The following is a 25753-nucleotide window of genomic DNA, read 5'->3' on the forward strand; positions in this document are numbered from 1 at the left end:
ATATTTCTGCAGTCGGAAAACGAAGATATGGTCTCCAGTAAGTAATACTTTGCCGAAAGGGTGCGGATAAAAAAAAATATAAACTTGAAATGATGTACATGTTACATAGTGAGTCTTTAAGGAAGGCTTAGCCCGCCCCTCGTAGCCCCGCCCCCTGTCTATAAAAGGCATCTACCCGGCCTGCAAGTTCTTTTCTTTACCCGTGTGTGCTAGGCTTCTTGAGTGAATTGCTGTAATGGGTTTCGGCGATCTCAAATCCCCTGCAGGCCTTAAGGTCCTGAATGAGTTCCTGGCCGACAAGAGCTACATCGAGGGGTCAGTGTGGTAAATGCTATATTATAGTTGTGCTAATGTTCGAAAGGACAAGGAATGTGTAATATGAATGAACGTGTTGGCTTCCAACGCGTGGTCCTAGGCCGCAACCTCCTGCTGCCTGACTCCTGAATTCTTTTAGCTGCAGTGCCGTAAACGTGTCACAAAATCCCAAGTGATGTAATATGTAAAGGCTGCCTGGTTAATTGTGCCTTGTGCTTTAGTTATGTATTCTTTCTAATGTTAATAATTAAGTGTTTCTTGGAATCATTTGTAAATGTAATTTGTATTAAAAGCAGAATAGGTCTGGATTTCTACACTTTCGGCACTGCTGGCTACGACTGCTGAGCCGATGTAGCAGAAGCCAGCTGCTTAAACTGCACTATGTCAGAGAACGGAAAATTATATAAACTGTTCAGTGTAACTAAATGTGCAAATAGCCTTAAAACTTGGATAATGTTTATAGGAAACAAATGTTTGGACACTATTTATACAGTTTTTTCTACTGTACTATATTATGTTTAGTGGTTATGCTGCTAATTGTATATTTACCCCCACCCTTTTCAGATATGTCCCTTCCCAGGCTGATGTTGCAGTATTTGATGCCCTCTCTGGTGCGCCCCCTGCTGACCTTTTCCATGCTCTGCGTTGGTACAACCACATCAAGTCTTATGAAAAGCAGAAAAGTAGGTAAGCAGTATGATAAAGTATAGCTATTGCTTTCACAGCAGTGATTGATAAAGGAGCATGGTTGAAAAAATATGATACTGTGCTGAATACAATATTCTTTGTTTTAGGTTGAGCTGTTCTACAGCACTTTGAAGCACGTTCACTACTATACTTATCTAATCTGAATCAGATTTTTTTTTTTTTTAATTCGGTTTATTGGTTAACATCCAGCTGAAAAATCACTGCCTATGGCTGTAGTGCTCATGCAGCCAGAAAGTGGCTGCAACATACATAAGCTTTGATAGTACTGTTGGCCTGCTGTAGAATGTAAATGGGCACAATTCTAATTAACATGGATCATGAATGTGTATCATTTTTGTGGTCTATGAAGTATTTTAAAGGAGTTGTTCACCCTTATGTTAAATTTTAGTATACTGTACAATTTTGAGACAACTTTTTTTTTTTTTTTATTTTGGTGTTTGAATGATTGTTTTTTTGTTAAACCGCTGTCCAGTTTCACATATCTGGTTGCTAGGGTCCAATTTAACCTAGGCAACTAGCCAGTAGTTTGAAAGATGGAAAATTCAATATAGGAGGCCCTAAATAGAAAGATAAGTACAAAAAAAAACAGCTTCACAGAGCAACAGATTTTTGGATTCTGAGGTCAGTGACCACCCCCCCTCATTTGAAATCTGGAAAGAGTCTGAAGAAAAAAGGCAAAAAAACTATACACCATAAAAATGAAAACCAACTGAAAAGTTGCTAAGAATAGGCTGTTCTATAACATACTAAATGTTAACCTGAAGTGTTCTCTTTGACAGTAGGACAGAATTGCATTCTCTTGGCTTAATTGATGCTAGCTGAGCACACAGAATGCCCAGTCAGACATGCAGAGGAGCCTCGTCAAATAGTAGCGTGGCTACCCATATTTGGGCCAGCTTGCAGTCATTTGCAGTTAAGATGTCAGTATTGTAATTTGTTCTCTATTGTAATTTGTTCTCTAAAGTTGTATGTAATTCTAGATAACTGTATATTCCTTGTGACTCACCTCTAAGCAGCTGCTAATGCAAATAGCCTAGAAGTATATTTCTCCTTTGTAAAGTAGTTTTTTTTTTTTTTTTTTTTTTTTTTTTTTCCTAGCCTGCCTGGTGTGAAGAAGCCTCTGGGAAACTATGGCCCTGTTAACATAGAAGATACTACAGGCAGTACAGCAAAAGATACCAAGGAAGAGGATGATGATGATGACATTGACTTGTTTGGTTCAGATGATGAAGAGGTGGGATGTGTAACAATCTTTAGATGTAATAAAATTAGACCTAAGAAGCATAAGGTGCAGAATAAATTACACTGGCTGTACAGCTGTGTCCATAATTTTTTTTTTTTTTTTTTTAACATGCTGTTCTACAGACTGAAATGTAAAGAGAGTTTGCTGTGTTTCATGTAGTCTCCTTGTGGACAATGAACGTAGCAAAAATGCGTGCATGCTTTAATTGTGCTCCACTGTAACCACAAATTCATTATATTACATGCCCAAGGCACACTACTATGGCCACATACCTGAAGCAGTGTTTGCTGTTGGTTACTAAGGTTCTAAACATGTGAAGGGAGTTGTGTAAAACACAAATTTGGCTGTACTATATTCAGGCTGGTCATGTGATGAATGAGCTAAATCACCATCTTTCGGCTGATTTGTGATGCATATTGTCTTCTAAACTGACTACACCAGCCTGTTAACTTAAAAAAACAAAAAAAAAACTTGCTATTGTGCAGAATCTTAAGTTTTTCTATTTCATAGGAAAATGAAGAATCAAAGAGGGTCCGCGAAGAACGCTTAGCACAGTATGAAGCAAAGAAGTCTAAAAGTAAGTGGCCTTCTCCCGAGTGTTTATTCTCCTTAAGGCATATGTTTTTAATTGTTTTGCCTTAAGAAAAGCAAAGTGCAATCACTACCTGTTTACATACTGGTCTTCAGTTCCTTTTTTTTTTTTTTTTTTTGTGGAATGGAAATACTTGCCACAGATACTGGTCTGGAGCTGTATTACTATGTGGCAGTTCCAGCATTCCTCCTGTGGCACATTAAAATGTTTTGCAGCTTTATTTCCTCTCAGTCTGGGAGGACTTGGCTGTATTTCAAACATGGTTCTGTTTTATTCTGTACCACTGTCTACAAACTATATGGTGTAAACCTTAGTGTAAAAAATGCCATATAGTATTGTTATAGTATGTTCAGCAAGGCAGTGGCTATGGTTTGTGACTTAGAAAGGTGTAACACTTGACTTTCCCACTAGAATTTTACTTGTGCTTTTATTTTGTGGGATTTTGGGGTAGTCTGAATGTGTGGCTTAAGGCTGTTAGAATGTGTATTCAGTTTATATATTACTAGTCCTTTACTTGCGGACATAATCTAATTTACACTTCTTCACAATCTTCAAATTCTCCAAAGGTGATTAAATCTTAACCAATTTGTTTCTTTAGAACCAGCACTTATTGCCAAATCATCCATTCTTCTTGATGTGAAGCCATGGGATGATGAAACGGATATGGCCAAGCTAGAAGAGTGTGTCAGAAGTATACAGATGGAAGGCTTGGTGTGGGGAGCATGTAAGTTTATATTTTGTAGGTAGTCTAAAGAATATCTTCACCTTAACTGTAATGATGATTAAAATATCACCATCTTTCGACTGATGCTAATGATGGATGTATTTTTATTCTGACTGCCTTTTATTTAAACACTGTAAAGGTATGTGTTTACTGAATGTACAAGTCTTTACATTCTGACAATATGTAGCAAGTAGACTTGATTTAAAATGCACATTTAATGGCTTTATCAACCGTCATCTGTTATCTCAATTGTTCTATTCCTTCTGCAGCAAAGCTTGTTCCTGTTGGATATGGCATTAAAAAGCTGCAGATCCAGTGTGTGGTTGAAGATGACAAAGTTGGCACAGATGTTTTAGAGGAGAACATCACTGCATTTGAAGACTTTGTGCAATCCATGGATGTTGCTGCTTTCAACAAGATCTAAACTGATTTCATGAAGCCCCCATACTTTTACAGCACTTCAAATAAAAACATTTGCTTAATGTGAAGTTGGTGTTCACTTTGTATTGTGGCTGCTTTCCTTGCAACAAAGTTGCACGCATTCAATCTATCTTGCCTCTGTAGGATTAAAGTATGCCAAATAGGCATCAATGTGTTTCAATCCACTGTGGATGGTTGTCTGGATGTAGAAGATGATCTCTAATGGGTCATAACTTGGTGTCCATTGTTGCTCTGAAGTCCACAAAAGCACTCTTGGCTAATTGTAACAAGTTTTTGACTTGTGGTATGCATGTGGAAACTTAGTTTTTATTTAAGGGCATGTCAACCCCAAACATTTTTACCAAAAAAAAAAACCTTGTTCTAAGCAACTTTCCAATATGCATTTATTAAATTAGTGCTTTTAATAGTTAATCTGTAAATCAAATTGCTATAGAAAGCAGCATTTGCTGAACTCCTGGTTGTTACTACTTAAACAATGTTGCCAGACCCCTCAAACAAGGCAGGTCTGTAAAATCTGCTTGTGTTACACTGTTTCAGGTGCCAGAGCCACCAGGGCAGAGAATAGGACAGGCAGACACTGCTGGATCTTGTAGCCTTCTAACCCAGGTTACAGCCAGACAGGAGGGGGTTGGGAGCCACCAGTTGGACAGCACTGTCTTAGCCAATAAAGGTATCACCTTTTATACCACTTTTGTTATTGTTTATTTCAAAAGGGTTGCCCTGTAACATTTACATCCCTATGTTGTCTCAGTGATTATATTACATTTTTGGCACATTTTTAGCCATTTTATTCAATTTTCAATTCTGCAAAGATGTTGGTTTGTTTCTGTCTGTAAAATTTATTTGGCTAAGCTAAAATATTCAAACTACTGATTTTAATTATTTTTTTGCATTCTCCATTGTTCTTTGGTACTTGTTTGTGCCCTTGGAAATTTTGTCTGTTATTTATCTATTTTGGGTGCCTCTGCATGCCAAACATAAGAACATATATGCATATTGGCATCAAACTGTAAGTAGTTCATATGGTGTTCATATTTAGAATGTTTGATGTTGGTAGGTTACAACTTGTGGGGCATATAATAGGGTAAAATGCAAGCTTTGTGATTTTCAGGAATTTTATGAAAACTGCTGCATTTAGCATAGTTTTGCTGTTTGGTAGTTTGTAGTAGAAAGAAGTATTTAACCATTTTGGTTTTATCAGAATGTGTACTATCAGAAAATATATGGTTTTCTAGGGTCTCCATACCGTTAGGGGGTCTTATGGCACATAATACTCATACCAGGTGCTTTTATGGCAGCAGCCAGAATGTCAGACATGAAAATTGATATGCACTATTTGTATTTGGTCTCTGTATGTCACATAGCTTGGTAGATGTATGCATAAATTGTTCAGCAGATCCCTGGTGTTTATATTTAGGACTTTTTTGTTGGTACGTTATGTGATGTGGGCTATATAATTAGTTAAAAAGCAAGCTTTGTAACAGCTGTTAGACATTTCATAAAAACCGCTATGGTTAGCAAAACATTGTAGTTTGTAGTAGAAAGACATATATGCCCATTTTGGTTTTGTCAGTATGTATACTTTTTGAAAATATGGTTTTCTAGGGTCTTTGTACTGTTAGAGGGGCTAATGGTACGTAATACATATACTGGGTGCTTATATTGCAGCAGCTAGATGTGAAAATTCATATACACTATTTTCATTTGGGTGCACCTGTATCCCACATAGTTTGGTAAATCTCTGCATATTGAGCATCAAACTGTTCAGTAGACCCCTGGTGTACATATTTAGGATGTTGGCATTAAATTTCATAAAAAAAAAACCACTACATTTAGCAAAACTTTTGTTGTGTGGTAGTTTTCCATAGAGAGACATATTTATTTACTCATATGTACATTTGGGGAAAATATGGTTTTCCAGGGTTTCTGTACTGTTATGGTACATAATATACATATTGGGTGCTTATATTTCAGAGTGTGAGACGTGAAAATACATATGCACTATTTTCATTGGGTACCTTTGTACACTGCATAGTTTGGTAAATCTCTGCATATTGGGCATCACACTATTCAATAGGCATGGCATTCATATTTAGAATATTTTATGCTGGAATGTTATGAAATGTGGGGCATTTTATGGGGTAAATTGCAAGCTTTGAGTCAATTTTCATAAAAATTTACATAAAAATCGCTACATTTAGCTTGGCTTTGCTGTTTGGTGCTTTGCCCTATGGAAGACATATTGATCCATTTTGAATTTGGAAGAATGTGTACTTTCTGAAAATATGCGGTTTTCTGGGATTGACTTATTTATTTGCCACGTTTACCACACATAAATCAGGCGGTGTATTTTTTGGTAGTAGAAACATATGCCATACAATATGTATACACTAACTTCCTCTTGGGGTCTCTAAATGCCAGATAATTTGGTGATCCTATGCACAATGGGCATGAAGCTGGTCAATGGACCCTTGGCATTCATATTTATAAGTTTTTTTTCATTATACCTAATTCTATGTGGAAGATAAGATGCTTGAAAGCGGAAGCTCTGAGGCAATTTTAGGTATTTCATGAAAACAGCAAAGTTTGGGAAAGCATTGTAACTCCATAGTTTGGAGTAGAAAGACATGGGCGCCCATTTTGAATTTACCCAAATGTATACTTTTTTTTTTTTTTTTTAAATATATGGTTTTAGAGGGGTCACCTTTTTGTTTTCATGGGTAAGGGTTCATTGCATTAACATCTGAATGAGGTCTGCAAACCACTCTCAGTGAGGCCACCATGCTGCTATGAGCATCGTTGGAACTCCTTCCATTCATATCTTTTGTAGTGGAATAATAGGGATGGGGGGGAAATTGCATACGCCATCTGACCATACCATGGGCTGATAAGTACGTCTACGCCTTCTTCCTTGGGGTCATGGACTTTTGCCAGGAATTGGGGTAGTTAAGTGCTGAATCATGATGCCATAATATCCAGGCAAGGGAGACCGCATTTGTTTACTACCGAAAGTAGTCTGCTTCCAAGTTCTGTACCCCGGGAATGAATACTCCCAATATGAGAGTTTAGGAATATTAGTCCGCCCATGTCTAATTTTTGACACTTCTTAAAGTGCTGAGGTGATTTTTGTTCCCCCTTGTCAATTCAGATTAGCAACGGTGGTGTTGTCTGATTGGATCGTGATGTGCTTGCCTGGCAAATACCTTTGCCAGTAAGGAAGGAGCCACTCTCAGTTCGAGGGTGTTGATGTGCTACTTGAGTTCTTGTTGTATCCATGTGTCCTGGCATAACTGGGGTGGCCAAGTTGCCCCCTAGCCCATGTGACTGGCATCCATCATGACTTAAGGTGGCCATACACGCTAAGATCGACTCGCACTATAGTTGTCTTTCTAAAGCAAACACAGAAATTTTACTAGTGCAGGTCAACAGTACATTATATTTTAATTACTTTAAAACACTTTACTGTTCCTTTAAGACCACTCCAGTCAGAGTTTCTGAGTCTCACATGGTGGACTCATCTGGCCAATCTCACAAGAGGCAGTATCTGGGACCAATCTAGGACCCATACACGGGCCGATAAGCTGCTGAAACAGTCTAAGGGGCTAGAATCGGCCTGTGTATGGCCACTTTAACGCTTGGACAACTCTGTTGTACAAGCCAGGCAACCACGGCCCTTTAGAAGAAAAGGTAGATGCCCCTAGAAGCCACCCCCATATAATTGTCTGCTGATTCACTGCACATGCTCCGTGCTACTGAGCTTAGGGGCCGACATGCAATATACAGAATATACAATATATAGAATGTAACAGTATAACACTTCATTCCAATTCATTCATTTACATTATATAGCAGCTCTGAAACCAGTGCAATTAGCATCAGAATTTGTCAGACCTGTAGCATCAGTTTATATGCCAGGCCAGCCTCATTTTCTGCTTCATAATTTGCAACGACCCCTAAGATCAGATTCTCAATAACTGCTCAGAGTACACTAAGCATGTACACTGTCCCAAACAGTTCTAACAGAATCCAAGATGGGAAGCTCCTGTGACAACTGTAAGGCCTATATCATTACTACTATAGAGATGCTGAAACTTTAAGCCAGTGCAGTCAGTTTAGTATATAAAATATGGCATTTCTAGCCATATTCATCTTTAGGGTTTAATTCTCCTTTAAGGATTATTACCTAGTCTACACCACACAGTTAGCAACAAACACAAAACATGGTGGTCTTGTTCCTTCTCTCAAGCAAGCCCATCACAGCTTCACACTGCAGGCTCCAGCACATCTGGTCTGCAGTCCTCACAAGTTGCTGGGTAATAGACTACTCCATCTCCTTAGGGCTCTGGTACACGGGGAGATTAGTCGCCCGCGGCAAAACTCCCTGCTCGCGGGCGACTAATCTCCCCGAGTTGCCTTCCCCCTGCCATCTCACTGGCGAACATGTAAGTCGCCGGCGGGATGGCAGACGCGGCGGGGCGATTTCGGGAAATCGCCGAAAAAGCCTTGCCAGTCTTTTTCGGCGATTTGCGCGAAATCGCGCCGCCGCGTCTGCCATCCCGCCGGCGACTTACATGTTCGCCGGTGGGATGGCAGGGGGAAGGCAACTCGGGGAGATTAGTCGCCCGCGAGCAGGGAGTTTTGCCGCGGGCGACTAATCTCCCCGTGTACCAGAGCCCTAACAGGCTGCTCCCCCTACTATCTGGTGTCTAAATTAATACAAAGTTTTCATCCGCTGCCCCCACAGCTAAGATCCCAACTGATCAGATGGGGGAAAATTAAAAAAAACACAAATTTCCCATTGTTCAAAAACTGTTGAAAGAGTTTCTTACATACAGTAAGTGAGTACAGTGAGTTTTATGGCTCCTGTAGCAAACATACTGCCCAACCACCATTCACATGAAAACCCTTTGATATTGAGATTTGGCTTTGGGTGTGACATGGACCAGTGGTTTTCTAGCAGGCCTACTTTACCCATAAGGCATAGTGAATATAAACTATACATACATACACACAAATATAATGTAAAACCAACATGTTAATTTCTTACACTTTCAGGATGTGTTTCAAACATTTCTCTAGTAACAGCTATACAGTACGTACCAAGGCACAAAAAGGGTGTTTTCTCAATCTTCTCCACTATCTGCCAGCACAGGAAATGAAATAAAATCGACCATATGACCAAGGGAACTTCAGAAAAATATGCAATCTGGCAATATTTGCGATATTACATGAGCCTCCACATCTTCAACAACTTCAATGGATTTAAGTATCTCTTAGCTAAGTTCATCAACTACTGTTATCGAAACAACTGAATTATCAAAACCATCAACATCTAGTGCACTTGTCTCTCAAATATCACCATCCTCTCAATCTATTATTACAAGTGATTTCCAACCAAGCATTTCAATTCACCAGGTTGCTACTTCATAGTATAAAAAGAAAATTATATTGTCAAAAAATCCATTACTTGATGATACCGGGAGCCACTCTCTCTATTTTTCCAATACAAAGACAATTGGTATGAATACTAATCCTAAACAGTTCTCTAAAAACAAAGCTCTTCAGACACATCTTCCGCAGAAGCATAAATGTATACAATGCGGAATTTTTCATTGATCACAGAGAAATTTGTCTATCTTGGAATTTGAATCATCATTACCAAATATAATCAAATCAATAACAATCAAAATTCCACTTTTCAAACATGGACTTGCATCTCTCTTGTAAACAAGTGCTTCTGATGGTCCTAGTCATTCTCAAATTCCAGATATTTATCAACCTTTTGAGGACTTATTGGAGACAATAGCGGAAAGCAGTGAAATCACTGGTGCTGATCCTCTTGAAAAATCTTATCTGCCCTCTATAGAAAGCTTGTTATTAACAAAGAAAAAGCAAGAAGATACTGTTATATATTCCACAACTGACTCTGAAGTGGTCTACCAACACAAAAAATGAGGACTTTATAACTGAAAACAAATTTATGGATTTTGAATCATGCCTTGATAACATACTAATTTCAGCTAGATGCAAGGGAGGAATCAGTTGTTCATCTCCAATCTTAAGTGTGTGTTCTGAATGTTATAAAGGCACAAATTCCATCTTTGGGACAGTCAACCAAAAAACAGGACAAAAGCCAGTAGGTAATTTAATGATGTCCACTATTCTACTGAGTGGTTCAAACTGTTACCAAGTCAGTCACATGAAGATCCTTGGACTAAAACAAGTTAGCAAATCAACACATTATCAAAACCAGCACACATATCTTTTGCATAAATTAATCATCACTGGCAAAGAGAGCAAAGTAACACTTTGCACAAAATTGAAGACAAACCAGTATTCCTGATTGTAGACGGACAGTTTGACAGCCCAGGATAGTCCGCCAAATACAGTGTGTACATATTCCTGGAATCCACAACAAAGAAAAATGTACATTTTAATGTTGAACTTGTGATTAAAATGTTGATATGCTTCTGTCTTTTGTAATGTAATTAATGTAAACAGATGTAAAGTTGAAAAGCAATACAATGAGTGTGAGCATTGTCGACTGTTTAATGAAAGGATCAGGTACACACCTTAAAAAATATGAAATAACGGAAAATAGCACAGAATTTTGCCACATTAGAGGATTAGAAATATACCACAGTAATGTGCAGAAATATTATTCCAAGAGACACCACTACTTCATGGATGGTACAATTGCAGGGACACAAGTTCAGGCTTCAACCTTGGAATTGAAAGGAAATTGCATCACCAAATGGAATATAGTAAAATCAAAAGGAAACACAACTTTAGGAACTTTTGACATATTGATGATACAGATTTCATACAGAATGTTTGATTTCATATTGATGAAACAGAGGCTAGGGACCAGCATTTTCAGACTCCACAGGTCACTTCCCCCTTCAGCCAGACAGCAGCATAAGTGAAGTGAGGGGGGAGCAGGTGCTATGGCAACAAAACACAAAGCTAATCTGAATAAGAGGACCGGCAGGCAGGGCGTGTTTTATTGCTAGAGCAGGAGTTTTTAACCCTGAAATGTGCATGCGCAGGGCTTGGGGAACTTACTGTGCACACATTTTTAGAGTTATAGATACTGACATACTAGTGTTCAAAACTAATGTTATGGGTTAATTGATTACACAGACATCAGGACTTATTGGGCTGCCTACTGCTAGTATGAAATTCTACTAATTCTACTAAAGTATTTTGACTTTCCTTGTCCTTAAAAAAAGACTGGGTAATAAAACTGGTGCACAACCTAAGAACAAGTACATTTGCCTTAGACATAATACATATGTGGTGTTATACTTAGCTGGTGAGTTTTTTTAGTGGGAATCTGCTATTACCAAACTTCCTACAAACATCGCTCCAATTCAAAGACCATCTAAAAAATAACTAGTAGAGCAAAATATTATGTTTTTCCCTGTAATTTCACTATTATGGCTCTGATTTACGCATATCTTTGTAATCCAATGGTAGATTACATACCTAAAAAATTTAACTTAAAGAAAGCAAAAGTATTCCAAAATTCTACTTCATTCATATGTCGATAATCAAAAAATTTTTTGGGTCTGTTTATTCAAGACTTTCAAACACAATACAACCTGCTTGTTCTCAGAAATTGCCTCATTTCAGTATATATAAAAATAAACCAACAAATTATAAATAGTTTTGCTACAACGAAATTACATAAAGATAAATCCATTTGGAATTCTGTATCTTTAATGTTTACAATAGTTGTATATTGTATTTTTGTCTAGAAAATTATGATACAGGTATGGGACCTGTTATCCAGAATGCTCGGGACCCAGGGTTTTCCAGATAAGGGATCTTTCCGTAATTTGGATCTCCATAACTTAAGTCTGCTAAAAATCATTTAAATATTGAATAAACCCAATAGTCTTGTTTTGCCTCCAATAAGAATTAATTATATCTTAGTTGGGATCAAGTACAAGGTACTTGAGATAGCCTTTCTGTAATTCCGAAATTTCTGGATAATGGGTTCCAGATAAGGGATCCCATACCTGTATAAAATACATTTTGTAAGTTTAATTCTTAATAAAAATGACAGTAAATACCATTTTACAAGTAATCCAGCGCACATCCAGCGCAGTCTTAGCATCATTACAAATGGCTGTTAGGACAAAGAGGGAAAAAGGACAAATTGTAGCCTTTATTTCTGAAATGTTTATTTTCTGAATGTAACACAAAATTTTCTTGAACATGGGGCATGATCATGTATGCGACATACAATGGAGGCAGAGAGATATGAACAGAGGAGTAATATTATTTACATTCTGAGAAAGTATAAGCAAAAATTTCATATCAATTTCATATCAAATAATTCACATTTTTTAAAAATGATCTTTTTCTCTGTAATAATAAAAAGCACCTTTTACTTTATCAAAACTAAAGTACAATTAATTGTTGGGAGTTTTAAAATAACCTAATGTTTAAATGATTTTTTAGTAGATTTAAAGTATGGTGATCCAAATTGTGGAAAGATCCCTTATCTGGAAAATTGATAACTTACTGATTGGTTACATGTTGGAGAGCTGCAGGAGGAAGCGGAGTTCTGGCAAGTATGTTAGACATTCGCTTACTCCAGCACATTATTGGCTAACTATAAACATTTTTATTTTGCACAGGCTATTTACCTAGTTTCATTTTATCACTGAACTGTTCCCTTAAGGCAATGACACGTGTGGCATCCCTGTGCATATCACACAAATTATTGATTTACTATGCCTGACCAAGACATAGAAGTTAGCTCAGGTACCCTAAGGGGCTGATTTACTAAGACACGATTTCGAATCCGAATTGGAAAAATTCCGATTGGAAACGAACATTTGGCGTCTTTTTCGTATTTTTTGCGATTTTTTCGGCGTCTTTACGATTTTTGCGTAAAAACGCGAGTTTTTCGGCGTCTTTACGATTTTTGCGTAAAAACGCGAGTTTTTCGGCGTCTTTACGAAAGTTGCGCAAAGTCGCGATTTTTTCGTAGCGTTAACACTTGCACGCAAAGTCGCGCCTTTTTCGTAGCGTTAAAACTTAAAAGGCGCAACGTTTCGCGCAAGTTTTAACGCTACGAAAAAATCGCGACTTTGCGCAACTTTCGTAAAGACGCCGAAAAACTCGCGTTTTTACGCAAAAATCGTAAAGACGCCGAAAAAATCGCAAAAATACGAAAAAGTCGCAAAATTACCGATCATTCCGAAAAAAACGCAATCGGACGCATTCGGCCTGTTCGTGGGTTAGTAAATGTGCCCCTAAGCCTCTGTGCTATAATGTGTTGTAATACACGAGAGCCATGAATATCCTGTAAATTATATCACTTATTGATGAAATTTCTGTCACATGATCCACTAGATCTGCGTATTATAATTATGCCCTACCTGTTGTAAAAATATGAGGATATTAGATGTCACCTTTGAATTCCATGGTCAGGGAACTCTTTTGTGACAATAACAATATATATATAATATATATAATATCCCTATATTTTACAACAGGGGGTACAATATTCACTATATTTTAAAATGAGGTGTACATTATTTTCTATAAAGTACTGAAAAGCCATGAATCCCATATAAATGGTGCTTAGTGATGTAATTGATTATGATTGTTGCTTTGTGCCATAATGTGTGTCATTGAAAGTTGTACCCAATGTTGTAAAATATGAGAATATTAGAAATCACTTATAAGCTGTGTGACCAGTATCAAAGCACTCACATATAACATCCATAGGTTTCCCAGGGTAGCTTTTCCTTAAATTTGAGAAGAATGCCTAGAACTAGAAGTAGCAACCGTCATACAAAAACCATATTTGCTATGAAGCCATGGTCATGTTCTGTTTCCCCCCCTCTTCTTACTGATGTTAACAATTTACCCAGGTTTACTTCTCCTTGAAATTTTCTTTGTATTTGATTTTAAATATCAACAATTGTAAAATATTGTACTAAATGAATAGGACAACTTTACCTTATGTAAACTGTACTTATATCCATGTGCCTTTTCCTTTTCTCCACCTAATAAGCTTGTGCTACAGATGAGACTAATGTATAATAGATTATGATGTCTTTTTTTCTTTGAAATAAAACTTTCCAATAAAAATTTTAGATACAAAAAGAAAAAAAATTAGGAAGAATGAAAAATAACTAGTAAATGTACTAGGTTTGGATATTAGCCATCCAGAGCTAATAAATTTCCAGTGTAAATGTTTTAAATTCCTGAGAGGGTTAGGTACAAAAAATGATATAGGATTCTGCATTAATTTTCTTGGTGCATAACACACTTAGGGGCCGATTGACTAATCCACAAACGGATCGAAAGCGTCCGAATGCGTTTTTTTCATAATGATTGGTATTTTGTGATTTTTTTCGTCGCCGTCGCAACTTTTTTGTAGCCATTACAACTTGCGCGAATTGTCACAACTTTTTCGTCGCCGCCGCGAAAAAATCGTACTGACGCGCACAGTACGAAAGTTTCGGATTCATTCAAGCTTCAGTATCGTGACTTTCCTTGGGCCAGGTTGGAGCTGCAGAGTGCTATTGAGTTCTATGGGAGGCTTCCAAAATCATGCGGGAAAAAAAATCAAGTCGCAAAGGTTTGCCCGCCGTTTACGAGCGCTCAATACGAAAAAGTCGCGACAATTCGCGCAAGTCGTAATGGCTACGAAAAAGTAGCGACAATTCGCGCAAGTCATAACGGCTAAGAAAAAGTCGCGACTATTTGCGCAAGTTGTAACGGCTCCGAAAAAGTCGCTGCGGCGACGAAAAAAATCGCAAAAAATCCGAAAAAGTCGCAAAATGTTCGTTTCCAATCCGATTTTTTCCCATTCGGGATTCGGATTCGTGGATTAGTAAATCAGCCCCCTAGTCAATTGTTGCGATTTAGAAATAGCCTTTTGACAATCTTGTACAGTATAGGTTTCCTGAACCTTTGTTTCCATTTAATCATGGAATTTTAGATGTACAGTATCTCTTGGTTTCATAAAAAAGTTATATATCTTTGCCAGACTTTTTTTGATACCAAATCCATGTTGTAAAAACTCCGATAATGGTCTTAGTTTAGACTGAGGAAGTGATGATAGATAAGTATGTTTAGACGTATGTGGTATGTAAGTATCGTTATGTAAGTATCGTTTTAGTAAGTTTACAAACTACTGATGCTATACCTCACTGATAATAACCTGCTGGATTCCCTACAATCTGGTTTTAGATTGTAGATTAACAACACTCCAGAGAAACTGCTCTAACCCAACTAACTAATGAACTCTTATAGGCTAAAGCCAAGAACCACAACTCACTACTAATACTACTTGATCTTTCAGCTGCTTTTGACACTGTGGATCACCCTCTTCTCCTCCAGTCCATCCACTCTCTTGGCCTTCATGACACTGCCCTGTGCTGGTTTTCATCTTACCCCCTATCCTTATAGATTGTAAGCTCTTTTGGGCAGGGCCCTCTTCACCTCTTGTATCGGTTATTCGTTGTTTGTATGTTATTATGTATGTCCAATGTATAAACACACTTATTGTACAGCGCTGTGGAATATGTTGGCGATTTACAAATACATGTTAGTAATAATAATAGATCGCAACAACATAGCTGCATATGATGAATAATTTAATTATATAAGGAAGCAAGTTCAAACTATTAAATTGCATTATACATGTAAACTTCAGAAAAAAACATCAGAACCATTATTTTCAATAAATTCAAATGTCAATTACAGAATAGTGTTCTCAAAAATCTCTTCCCATAGCACAGTGGTGCAATGCCTTGTAGTGCAGGGGTCTTAGGTTCTATTTCAGCCAGGGCACTATCTACAAGGAGTCTGTATGTTCTCTCTGTGGGGCACATTTACTAAGGAGTGAAGTTTTGCCTTGGGAAGCTTCGCAACACTTGAAACTACTATAGGTGGGAATTCATATGGAAAAGGCTTATTCACTAAAATGCAAATTTTCGGCACAGCAAGAGAAAGCTGACAAATTTTTGCCAGTGCCTACTTTTCCTATGGAATTTTCCAAGGCTGTGGAGTCGGAGTCGAGGAGTCAGAGACAATTCTGGGTACCTGGAGTCGGACTCGGCAAAAAATGAACCGACTCCTACTAAGCCACAGCCCTGGAATTTTCTCTAAGGGCTCTGGCACACGGGGAGATTAGTCGCCCGCGGCAAAACTCCCTGTTCGCGGGCGACTAATCTCCCCGAGTTGCCTTCCCCTGCCATCCCACCGGCGAACTAGTGTTAATTGAAAGCAATGGTGATATACAGGACAGATGTGTGTATTTATTAATAATGTTGCAAACTCTCGTCAGCTGCAGTAAGAACAAAGTCAGACGCAGAAAGAAAAATCATTGTTACAGTACAACAACATTAATATATTTTCTAACAAATTGCAATATGGGGGTTGAAATTTCTGAACGTATTAATACCTGGACAAAGTATTAATATGTTATTGACTTTATTGAACCACAAACAATTAACAGGTTAAAATGTTATTTATTTATAATCATTTGAGCACTAAAAAAAACAAACAAAAAACCACAAAACCAAATATCTTTGTCGGAGGATGGGCATGTGTGAAATGCACAGTCATTAACAATACAGGAGGTATTCAAAATATTTTATGTCAAATATGTTTTAAATTTACAACTTATATGAAGAATATCCCTTTAAATGAAGCAACGCATGCAATTTGACGCCAAATATGAAGTTTTTGTTGAGAATGCAGGATTTTATATCAATGATACAGTCATTTTGTGGATCTAGTTTTGTCAATTCACAAGTCAGAACCAGGCAAAATAAACTTTGACGAAAATGGGAATGAAAAAAACATTTCGCCCTTTCATAAATTACCAAATTTTTGCAAAAATTCTCAAGCGCTTAGCTTTTTCTCCTTTGCCCTTAGGTAAATTGTAGAATGTGCTGCAAGTTGTCTTTTTGGCCAATGTTTAGCAGAAAAAGACAATTCGCCCTTTAGTACAGGTGTCCCTGTGTCAGATTGAGTTTTCTCTGGGTACTCTCATTACTTCCTACGACAAACAGGCATGTTATCTGGCTTCTAATAAAATGACCAGTGTGTGTGAATGTGATAGGGACTATAAACTCCACTGGGACAGGTACTGATGGGAATGATCTATAATCTATGTACAGAGCTGCAGAATATGGTGGTGCTATATAAATAATAATAGGTATTTTAGTCAAAGTACAACTACAAATTTGTACGTTACTATAAGTGCTTAATGTTAACTATAAACAAAGGTATGCGTATTCGCCCTACCAACTAGCAAAGGTTTGAAAAAAAAAAAAAAACATTTACTCGGGTTTGAACTGGCAAAAGCCTTGAAAAATGAGGGAGCTTTAGCTGAACACAAGAAGGGTCACAAAATACATTACCTATCCCTGATACTTGTCATGCCTCCATGGTTCCCAAGCCTTTATTTATTTTTACTCTCAGAATTTAAAAAACTGACACAAATACTTTGTTAAAAAAAAAAAAAAAAAAAAAAGAGTATCATTTACAAAATACTTCTCAACAAGTTTAAGTAAGTAACAAAGCCAAGATGAGAAATTGGATTTAGACCTTAACTTATTCCAAAAGGAATGGCTGACAGTGCCAGGCTGAAGGCGATACCAGGACAATGCCATTTCCCTCAACCCTTTTCTGCCCCCATGCAATAGAAAGCTCATATGTTTAGTTACTGGCAGATGTAGTGGTGTTGCACAAAGGTGCTGCGTATCTGTTTCTGCATACAAAATCTGAACATTCATACAAACCAGCTAACCTCCAGCTATGCCATGCAGTCTCTACTGACATCGTATCACCATCTCCTCTGAGTTTTTATGTTTCTTACGTGAATATAAGTGCAGTAGCTCCAAGATGGTTGAGAAGTTGTTGTTTTGGAGGGCAGGGGAGGCAGCCCTGGTGCTATGTCCTCTGTGCGCCTGTAGTGGTGCTGTAGGAGGCTGCTGGCCCTTCTTAGGAAGCGAAAGCCCAGCCTTCCCCGCTGCTGCTGCTGCTGGAGAATTATATATTCAGGGATTCCCTTCCTAAGCACCGACCCCCCCTGCACTTTTACGATTACTGTGTGTGGTTTTTTTAATGCTCGCCACCTTCCCCTCATAGAAATTATTTGGTATTGTGTACATGTTAGTGGGGGGCTCGTTGTGAAGGAGGAGATCTAGTGAGAGGAACACAGCGCCCCCGGTCTTCGCTCGTAGCCGGCTGGGGAGGTCCTGCAATCTGACAGCCAAACAGAAAAGGGGGGAGAAAGGAGGAGAAAAAAAGGCAGCCTGAAAAGGTAAGCGGAGACAACTGGGCCCCAGCTGGAGCCTCGGCCTACAGTGAGCCGAGCAGGCTTTGCGCAGGAGCTTGGGAGACGGGGACACAGCGCACTAGAGGCCGAGGATTCGGAAGGCCGCGCTAGGCCTCTCCCTCATCGATTATACATGTTTAGCTTTCTTACGCGTTTTAAGGATATAAAATGGAAAGGGAAGATTTTCTACACTGAGCAAGTTGCCGGTTTGTTTTTATTAGGCCGGTTTTTAGTTCCCGGACCTTCCCGCCCCTTATCCCTGCATCAGGGATACATTTCCGAATGCAGGAGGCGCCTTCTATGTTTTTTAGGGTTATGTTCGACCCATAAGCGACTGCCAGTCCCTTGCGGCTTACCGGCCATCAAGAAGTACCTAGGTCCATGGGAATATGTTCCGCAGGTCCTACTGCTTCATCCCCCGCGTCTTCCCAACAGTACGTGCCACCTGCGGCCCTACAGCTTTTTTTTTGCCGACTTTTTCACAACCTCTGGCAGCTCAAGGTTGTCGGGGGTATTTGTAGTTATACTGCTGCTGGAGCTCCGCAGGTTCTACTAGTAAGGATAGTGTCCGTTCCTTTAAAAAAAAAAAAAAAATAGCTCAACCGTGTCATCATCATATACTGTGCAATGTTAACCTGTCAGGGAAAGCACGATGATTAGAAAATGATTCTGCTGTACATTACATTCAACTTATTTCAACTATTAGCTCATTGAAATCCTAAGTCCATTTTCGTTTAGTTAGTGACCACTATGACTGACGGACCTCTGCTTCCCCCCCCCCCCCTCATCATTTATACTTGTAGAGTACCGTGGTACCCATTTGTGTTTGCTAATTATCTGTAGCAAAATAATGGCTGGAAAGATACTTTAATTTTAACATTTCAAAGAGTTGCAGAAATTGCAAATGCTGCCTTCCATTCCAGTGCCAGTGCTGTCACTAAAGCATTTTTAGGATGAAAAGTGCCGGTTGTAAAGTATTTTGCATTTAAATGACAAGGAAACCCTGGGGGGGGTGGGGCACCAAAGCTAGTAATCATGAATTATGCTATAAAATCACACAAAAAATCAAATAAAATGAATACAAAAGGATGAAAAACAAAAACTATTACACAGTGAGATTGATATCACTATTACTCACTGATAATTCTACTTTCCCTGTGCAGTAAATGTTTTAGGACCACTAGCAAGCAATCAACAGTAATGCAGAACTGAAATTTGTATTGTCTACAAATGCATTCGAATCTCCAAAATAAAATAAATAATTACTCTGTGTAATTAGCATTCAGACTGCTCACACTGGGCTACAAAATACACTTGTATTTTACTTTAGCGAGGTCGCCAAGTGACCGGATCTTCTGATATGCCCGCCTATGGGTGGGCGATATTGGTCTAATTCAATCATTTGGGCCTAGGGCCAAACAATGGCATTAAAACAGCAGGCATAGTTGCCGACGGTTCGGGGACCGCATCAACGAGCCAATGAGGTCCCTGATCTGTGTTTCGGAAAAATCAAACCTGTCCAATCGAGAACTGGCTGATTTCAGGCCAAACATGGGGAATTCTTATAAACATATAGAGTGTCTTGTAATAGAACTTTCTATTATCTCCTCACATTTTTAATGGACCAAGCACTCTACTAAATGTTGGCATCAATTGACAACATTAGTATCTTTCCCATTTAATCCTGTAGAACTGTAAAACAGACTAGTAGAGAGAAGATATACGAGAGCTACCAGTAGGAGTTGAGAAAGCATTTGTTACTGCAGAGCATCCTGTAAGGTCAGTACACACTGTAGGGACAGAAATGCCTTATCTTTTCCAATTTACTTGCAACTCTGCACAGTACAAAACTGCTCTTTAAAATACTGGAGTACTTCCTTGTTTTTAATGTAGTTGATGGAACCGTGATTTACTTAAAAGGGGTATTAAAGAATGTGTATTAGAAAAGGCTGGATTGCTTTATTGTAGCACAACCAGACCAGCACACTTCAGTTCCCTTGAAAAATACGTAAATTTGCTTTTCATAGAGATGTTTTAATTGTGTTTGTGTTTGTGTTGAATTATTTACCCAAACCTTTCCAACAGTTACAATGGTGGAAATTGATAGCTCTAGGACTATTGATTGTTACCAAGGTTACTTATTCTTTTAAAAGAATGCTCCCCATATGTTCTCACTGAACCATACCATTGGTAATCTGTAAATTGCACTTCCATCTCACTTGCAATTGAAAAATTAAGCTAATGATTAAATCCAAAGCCCCTTTCTTTACTTCATGTTGAAGTAGTTTTGAGAATATATTTGAGTGATTTTTTTTTTAACATTGTTTCGATGGCATTATATGGTGCATTTTGGTGTTGAGAATTGACTGTGAGTTGAGTTTATCTACAATGTTATGAATCACAGTACAGATTTTTTTTTTTTTGGCTTGACACATTTTTTTTTTCTTCAGGGTATCATATGCACTGCAAGAGGTGTCCATGAGGAAGTTCCCTGATACTGATATGGTGCACAGAGTTTAAAATCAGGTAAAGGATATTAATTAAAGCTACAAATGTTTCCGGGAATGACCGGAACTTGCGGTGGATAATGTTACCAACCCCCCATCAGGGGATTGATTTTAACACAATGCAACAACTGTTGCCCTTAATAATTGTTCTTCTTTCACCAGCTGATGTTCACACGGAACAGAGTCACGTGATGTATGAAGGCAAACACATACACTTTTCCGAGGTTGACAACAAGCCCCTTTGCTCCTATAGCCCAAAGCTTTGTAAGCAGCGAAGACTCAATGGTTACGCCTTCTGTATCCGCCACGTTCTTGAAGATAAGACAGCACCTTTCAAGCAATGTGAATATGTGGCCAAGTACAATAGCCAGCGTTGCACTAACCCCATCCCTAAATCTGAGGACCGTAGGTACGTAAATCCCATCCCAAATAATGGAGCAAGCATTTTTCCTATTATCCTCTCATAGTAATGTGAAGAAACAGATAGCAAAGTAAAACAGCATAAAAATAAATCTTATAATGATGCTGTTGACCGGGTCTTAATATAAATCATTCAAACATTTAAAATATTTTTAAAATATTGTATTAAGCTCTTGTTTTAGTTCCTATGTCCTCAGGTGTTTCCTTAGGTTGCCTCTTTTCTGCTCAGGAAGTGCAGTTGCCCCTCCTATAAGACACAGATCTTACAGTAGGGAAGATTACTCTGTTTTCAGACTTTTCCTAAAAACAATACTCTCTTGAGTAGAAATGAGAGGGGTTTAGGCAGGACTGGTCATATTGTGACCTGTGGGCTGGATGATTCCCAGTCTTTTTAAAAGCTTCATGAACATCTAAAGAATTTGCTGTGTCATGTGAGTAACTCTTTTCTCCCAATCCAAAAGGTACTGCAATAGCCATCTGCAGGTTCTCGGATTTATTCCAAAAAAGGAAAGGAAGAAAAAGAACGATGCACTGGAGGATGTGAAGGCCAGGCATCAGATGGAAACCATGGCTTTTAGCCTTACGGTGCCACCCTTGAAGATGCCTAATGGACTTGATGGAATGAATCTCTCTCCCCCAGGGGCCAGGCTTCCGATTAACTATTTAGAAACTGACTTGGAAGATCCTTTCAGTTTTGAGGAAGAAAAGCAAGAGCTAAAGAAAGGGACATCTGTAAAGAAAAAGCTCCAGAGCAAATTGGCTCAAAACCGGCAGCGTCTAAGAGAGACAGAAATTGTAAATGTTCATCAAGAGCACTTTAGCCCTCATCCTGCACCTTCTCCACTTCATTCTCCATCTTTGCAGGAGCAGCACGCACTTGTACAGCCAATTTCAACCTTGTCGAAACCCACTGGGATACCACAGAATTTGGTCTGCAAGTCACCTCAACCTCCGAACACCAGCCAACCAGTACAGGGAGTATCGCCTGTCACAAACACAGTAGCACAAACAAGGCATCAGTCTAGCAAGAGACCTTTTTCTGTCTTACCTCCTGTTACAGAATTGCCACGGACTGACAGGATCCAGTTGGCAGCCACCGCCTTACCAGCTTACTCATATTATGTGAGCCGACTGCAGAGACTAGTTAAACTGTGCACACGAAAGCAGCAGCTGGATACTGATTTATTCCCACATTTTGGTAAGTAAACCCAGAAGCATGTGTGTGTGTTATATAACTTGTTATTTGATGCCCTGTGCTTTAAATAATGACAATACACTTGTATTCAATGTAATCATTATAGGTTGATTTACTGTCTTATTGTTTGTATATGGCCAGTAGCCCCTGGTGCCAGCAAACTGTTTTACTGCAACCAGAAAAAAATGCTTCACATTTCCCAGTACATTTAACCCTTACAGTAAGTGAAAGTAAAATGCAGTTTTTATGGAAAGTGTATCCCTTGGCTATAAATTATATCATAAGTCCACTGACTGTAACACCATTTTACATTATATTAGCTTCCATTAACCTTTCACCAAAAGAATTGTTTCAAAATTCTTACACTCCTGGGGTGAATCTGCTTCTTTGTTGGTAATACTGGATTATGTTATGATAAACACCCCAACGAGGTTGCAATGTCTATATGGAATTAAAAGTAAAATTGCATCATACTTACTGCGATTTTCCATTCCTGGTCATATCTATGTCCACTATATATGGGTTAGCTCCTCCTCTTTGACCCCAGGGAGAAGACTTTAAAGCCTTTCCACCAATTTACACAGGTGTCTAAGTACCAAGCTGCCAGTTCCTTTATGATATCGAATAGGGTGGGAAAAAACTAGACTCCTGATTATCATTATCATTAAAACTGAAAAGCACCAAAGCTAAAGGCATTATGCTCCTTGCATAAAGGTGATATGTGAGGATGGAACATTCCCAAATAGGCAAGCCCTCTTTTTGATTCTAGTACAGTAAAATAAAACACCACCAATGCACAAGAAATATGCCCTACCAGAAATACTCCCTTCTCCCAAACTGGACATGATATTCCCTGAAATGGGCCCAGTGTAGGGAAAACAAGATGAACACAGGTAGAATTCCTGATACTCAGCCAGAGAACAACAAATCTGACAGTGTTAGCACTGAAAAGCCGAGATGAAATGTAAAAACCACACTGTCAACCTTAAGACAGAGGACACCTACCATTGTGGCCTAGTCCCCAAATAGTGAGTGACTGCTGAAACAAAGTAAAGTCACTTATGGTAAATACTCAGAATATGCCTACATTGGAATTGTCCACTGTAACCTAGGATTCTAATACAGTAGTAGAAGAAAGGACTGTGTTAATACTTGGTCTGCCGTATGTCTAGAAGATATCTTCTACAAATCTTCATCCATGCAATACTAGTGCTGCTAGAATCCGAAGCTGTCCATCATCTGTATCAGCAGTCTGTAAATGAGTCTGTACTGAATACCCCTATGAGTAGTTCTAAACAAAAAACACGGGTATTCTAAAACTGAGAAGCACAAAGTCATAGTAACCCCAAGTATAAAAATAGACAGTTATGATATGCCCTTCATTAAAAAAAACAATGGAATAATGTAGTGTTGAGCAGTTCAATTCCAGCTATCCATACAGAATGTGTAATAGAGAGTATATCCATTGTGCAGAACTGTTGTAACAGTTACCAATACCAGCGTAGTTAAGGTAGGTAGTTAAGAAGCATCATACCAATGGTCAGTTGTAGAAACCAGCCTGCAATATTCTACTTATAATCAATTGTAAAATATAACCCTTATGCCCCTAACAGCCATAAACCAAAGACAACATGGTCAATAATGATGAGAGATATACTATATATATACACACCAAAGTACTGAGCTGCTGTACTATACTGCAGACCAACTGCCGCAATATACCTTATATTCTATTTGTATAAGAGTACTGCTATAGATCAGAACAACCCAGCATTAAACTGAACTCAATTGCTCATACCTGAGTATAGAAAAATGAATTTAAAAAAAAAATGAATGGACATATTGACGTACCAGCGTCTGCCATATATCCAGTATCCAATAATAAACAGCAGAACCTGATAGCACAATACAACTGCACTTTTTCCTTGGTATAACCAAATATAACCAGATATTGTATGGGGCTTGCAGTAATAAACACAATCTTAAAATATTCAATGGCCTAAACTCAAAAGGGGCCGTGAAGCCCCTGGTGCTAAATTGTATACAGAATAATAAATGGCATTGGACCCAGGAGGTCTTCCCAGAACTCTCATTATAATAAATTGCCTAATAGACAGAAGGCTTGGCCTGAAGCATGCAGTTTAGAAAACTAAGTGGCCCTAACTGTAAATACCATGACAATGCACATAAGTTACTAACTGCATTAAAAATAGAAGGCTCATCTCACACATCAACCCTATATCAATATAACTATCCACAACTCTGGAAAATAGCAGGAGAAAACTTACAATCATGGTCCAAAATTGACTTATTCTGGTTAGGGAGAATTCATGCTTTTAAAATTACCCTTTTACCTAAGATACTTTACCTGTTTAGAACATTACCAATTCCTATCCTGGACAAAGACCTCAAGACCATGCAGAGAAAAATATTTAAATTTATTTGGGCAGATAAACACCCCAGAATTACTCGACAAACTATGTATAGGTCCAAGCAACAAGGAGGGTTGAGTGTCCCATGCTTACAAAATTATTATATAGCAGCACAGCTGGCCCCATTGATTCATATACACGCTCTTAATCCTCCTAAATGGGTTGCCATACTAAAACACCAACTATATCCAATTTCTCCATGAGCATTACTTTGGTCCCCCCCTCTACAACGCCCAAAATATCCAGATCCCTTCTTGACCCTCTCTATGTCGGTCTGGGATAAATATAAACATTCTGCCAAACTTATGTCACCAACCCTCCCAGCAACACCATTATTTGGTAACCCATTTTCCTCTCCGGGACTCTCCTTTGCTGCTTTTCAATGATGGATGTCAAAAGGTTTTCAATTTTTATATAACTTTTGCTCCCTATCAGGCCTTAAAACATGGCCAATGATACAAAACACCCATGATCCACCTTCTTCAGAGGTCTTTCATTACCAACAGATAAACCATTTCATTCGTACAGTTAATAAAGATAATTCCACCCCAGCCCCTACCTACTTTGAAATGGTTTGCATTAAATACCCATATTCAAAAGGGTTAATTTCCAACCTATACAATTTGTTACTGAATACACATTCACAAAATCCCCTACCATACATCCAAGCATGGCATAAAGATCTTAATACCACGGTTACTGTTGAAAGCTGGACCCAGATATGGCAAACTACAGCTAGCTGTTCTAGAAATACGTAATTGCTGGAGACTACATATAAAGTTCTTATGCGTTGGTATATGGTCCCCTCTCGTTTACGTAGGATAAATCCCCAATTTAGTAAAGACTGCTTTAGGAG

The 25753-nt window shown here is 38.4% G+C and overlaps 2 protein-coding genes across 2 annotated transcripts in view; both read left to right on the forward strand.

The window, feature by feature from the left end:
* The first annotated feature begins 189 nt into the window (after window positions 1–189).
* eef1b2 (eukaryotic translation elongation factor 1 beta 2) lies at window positions 190–4070 on the forward strand. Its single transcript, NM_001006876.2, has 6 exons — window positions 190–315; window positions 880–1002; window positions 2122–2257; window positions 2777–2843; window positions 3457–3582; window positions 3852–4070. Exons 1-6 carry the CDS (start codon window positions 236–238, stop codon window positions 4004–4006), a joined length of 687 nt encoding a protein of 228 aa, NP_001006877.1. The 5' UTR covers window positions 190–235; the 3' UTR covers window positions 4007–4070.
* Window positions 4071–17507: 13437 nt separating this feature from the next.
* ino80d (INO80 complex subunit D) overlaps window positions 17508–25753 on the forward strand; it is a 39435-nt gene continuing 31189 nt past the window's right edge. The window contains exons 1-4 of the mRNA XM_002936387.5: window positions 17508–18328; window positions 20794–20869; window positions 21013–21259; window positions 21732–22468. Of these exons, the coding sequence (XP_002936433.3) occupies window positions 21042–21259; window positions 21732–22468 (955 nt within the window). The 5' untranslated portion in view covers window positions 17508–18328; window positions 20794–20869; window positions 21013–21041. The remainder of the gene's footprint in view (window positions 18329–20793; window positions 20870–21012; window positions 21260–21731; window positions 22469–25753) is intronic.

The sequence above is a fragment of the Xenopus tropicalis genome, chromosome 9, assembly GCF_000004195.4.
Source record: "Xenopus tropicalis strain Nigerian chromosome 9, UCB_Xtro_10.0, whole genome shotgun sequence".
In the NCBI taxonomy this organism is placed as follows: domain Eukaryota; kingdom Metazoa; phylum Chordata; class Amphibia; order Anura; family Pipidae; genus Xenopus; species Xenopus tropicalis.

What these genes read in the sequence shown, in the direction of transcription:
- eef1b2 (NM_001006876.2), top strand. Translation starts at nt 236, where the DNA reads ATGGGTTTCGGCGATCTCAAATCCCCTGCAGGCCTTAAGGTCCTGAAT. An exon ending in TATGAAAAGCAGAAAAGTAG is followed by an intron (nt 1,003 to 2,121) that starts GTAAGCAGTATG and finishes TTTTTTTCCTAG; the next exon opens with CCTGCCTGGTGTGAAGAAGC. An exon ending in TTGGTTCAGATGATGAAGAG is followed by an intron (nt 2,258 to 2,776) that starts GTGGGATGTGTA and finishes TCTATTTCATAG; the next exon opens with GAAAATGAAGAATCAAAGAG.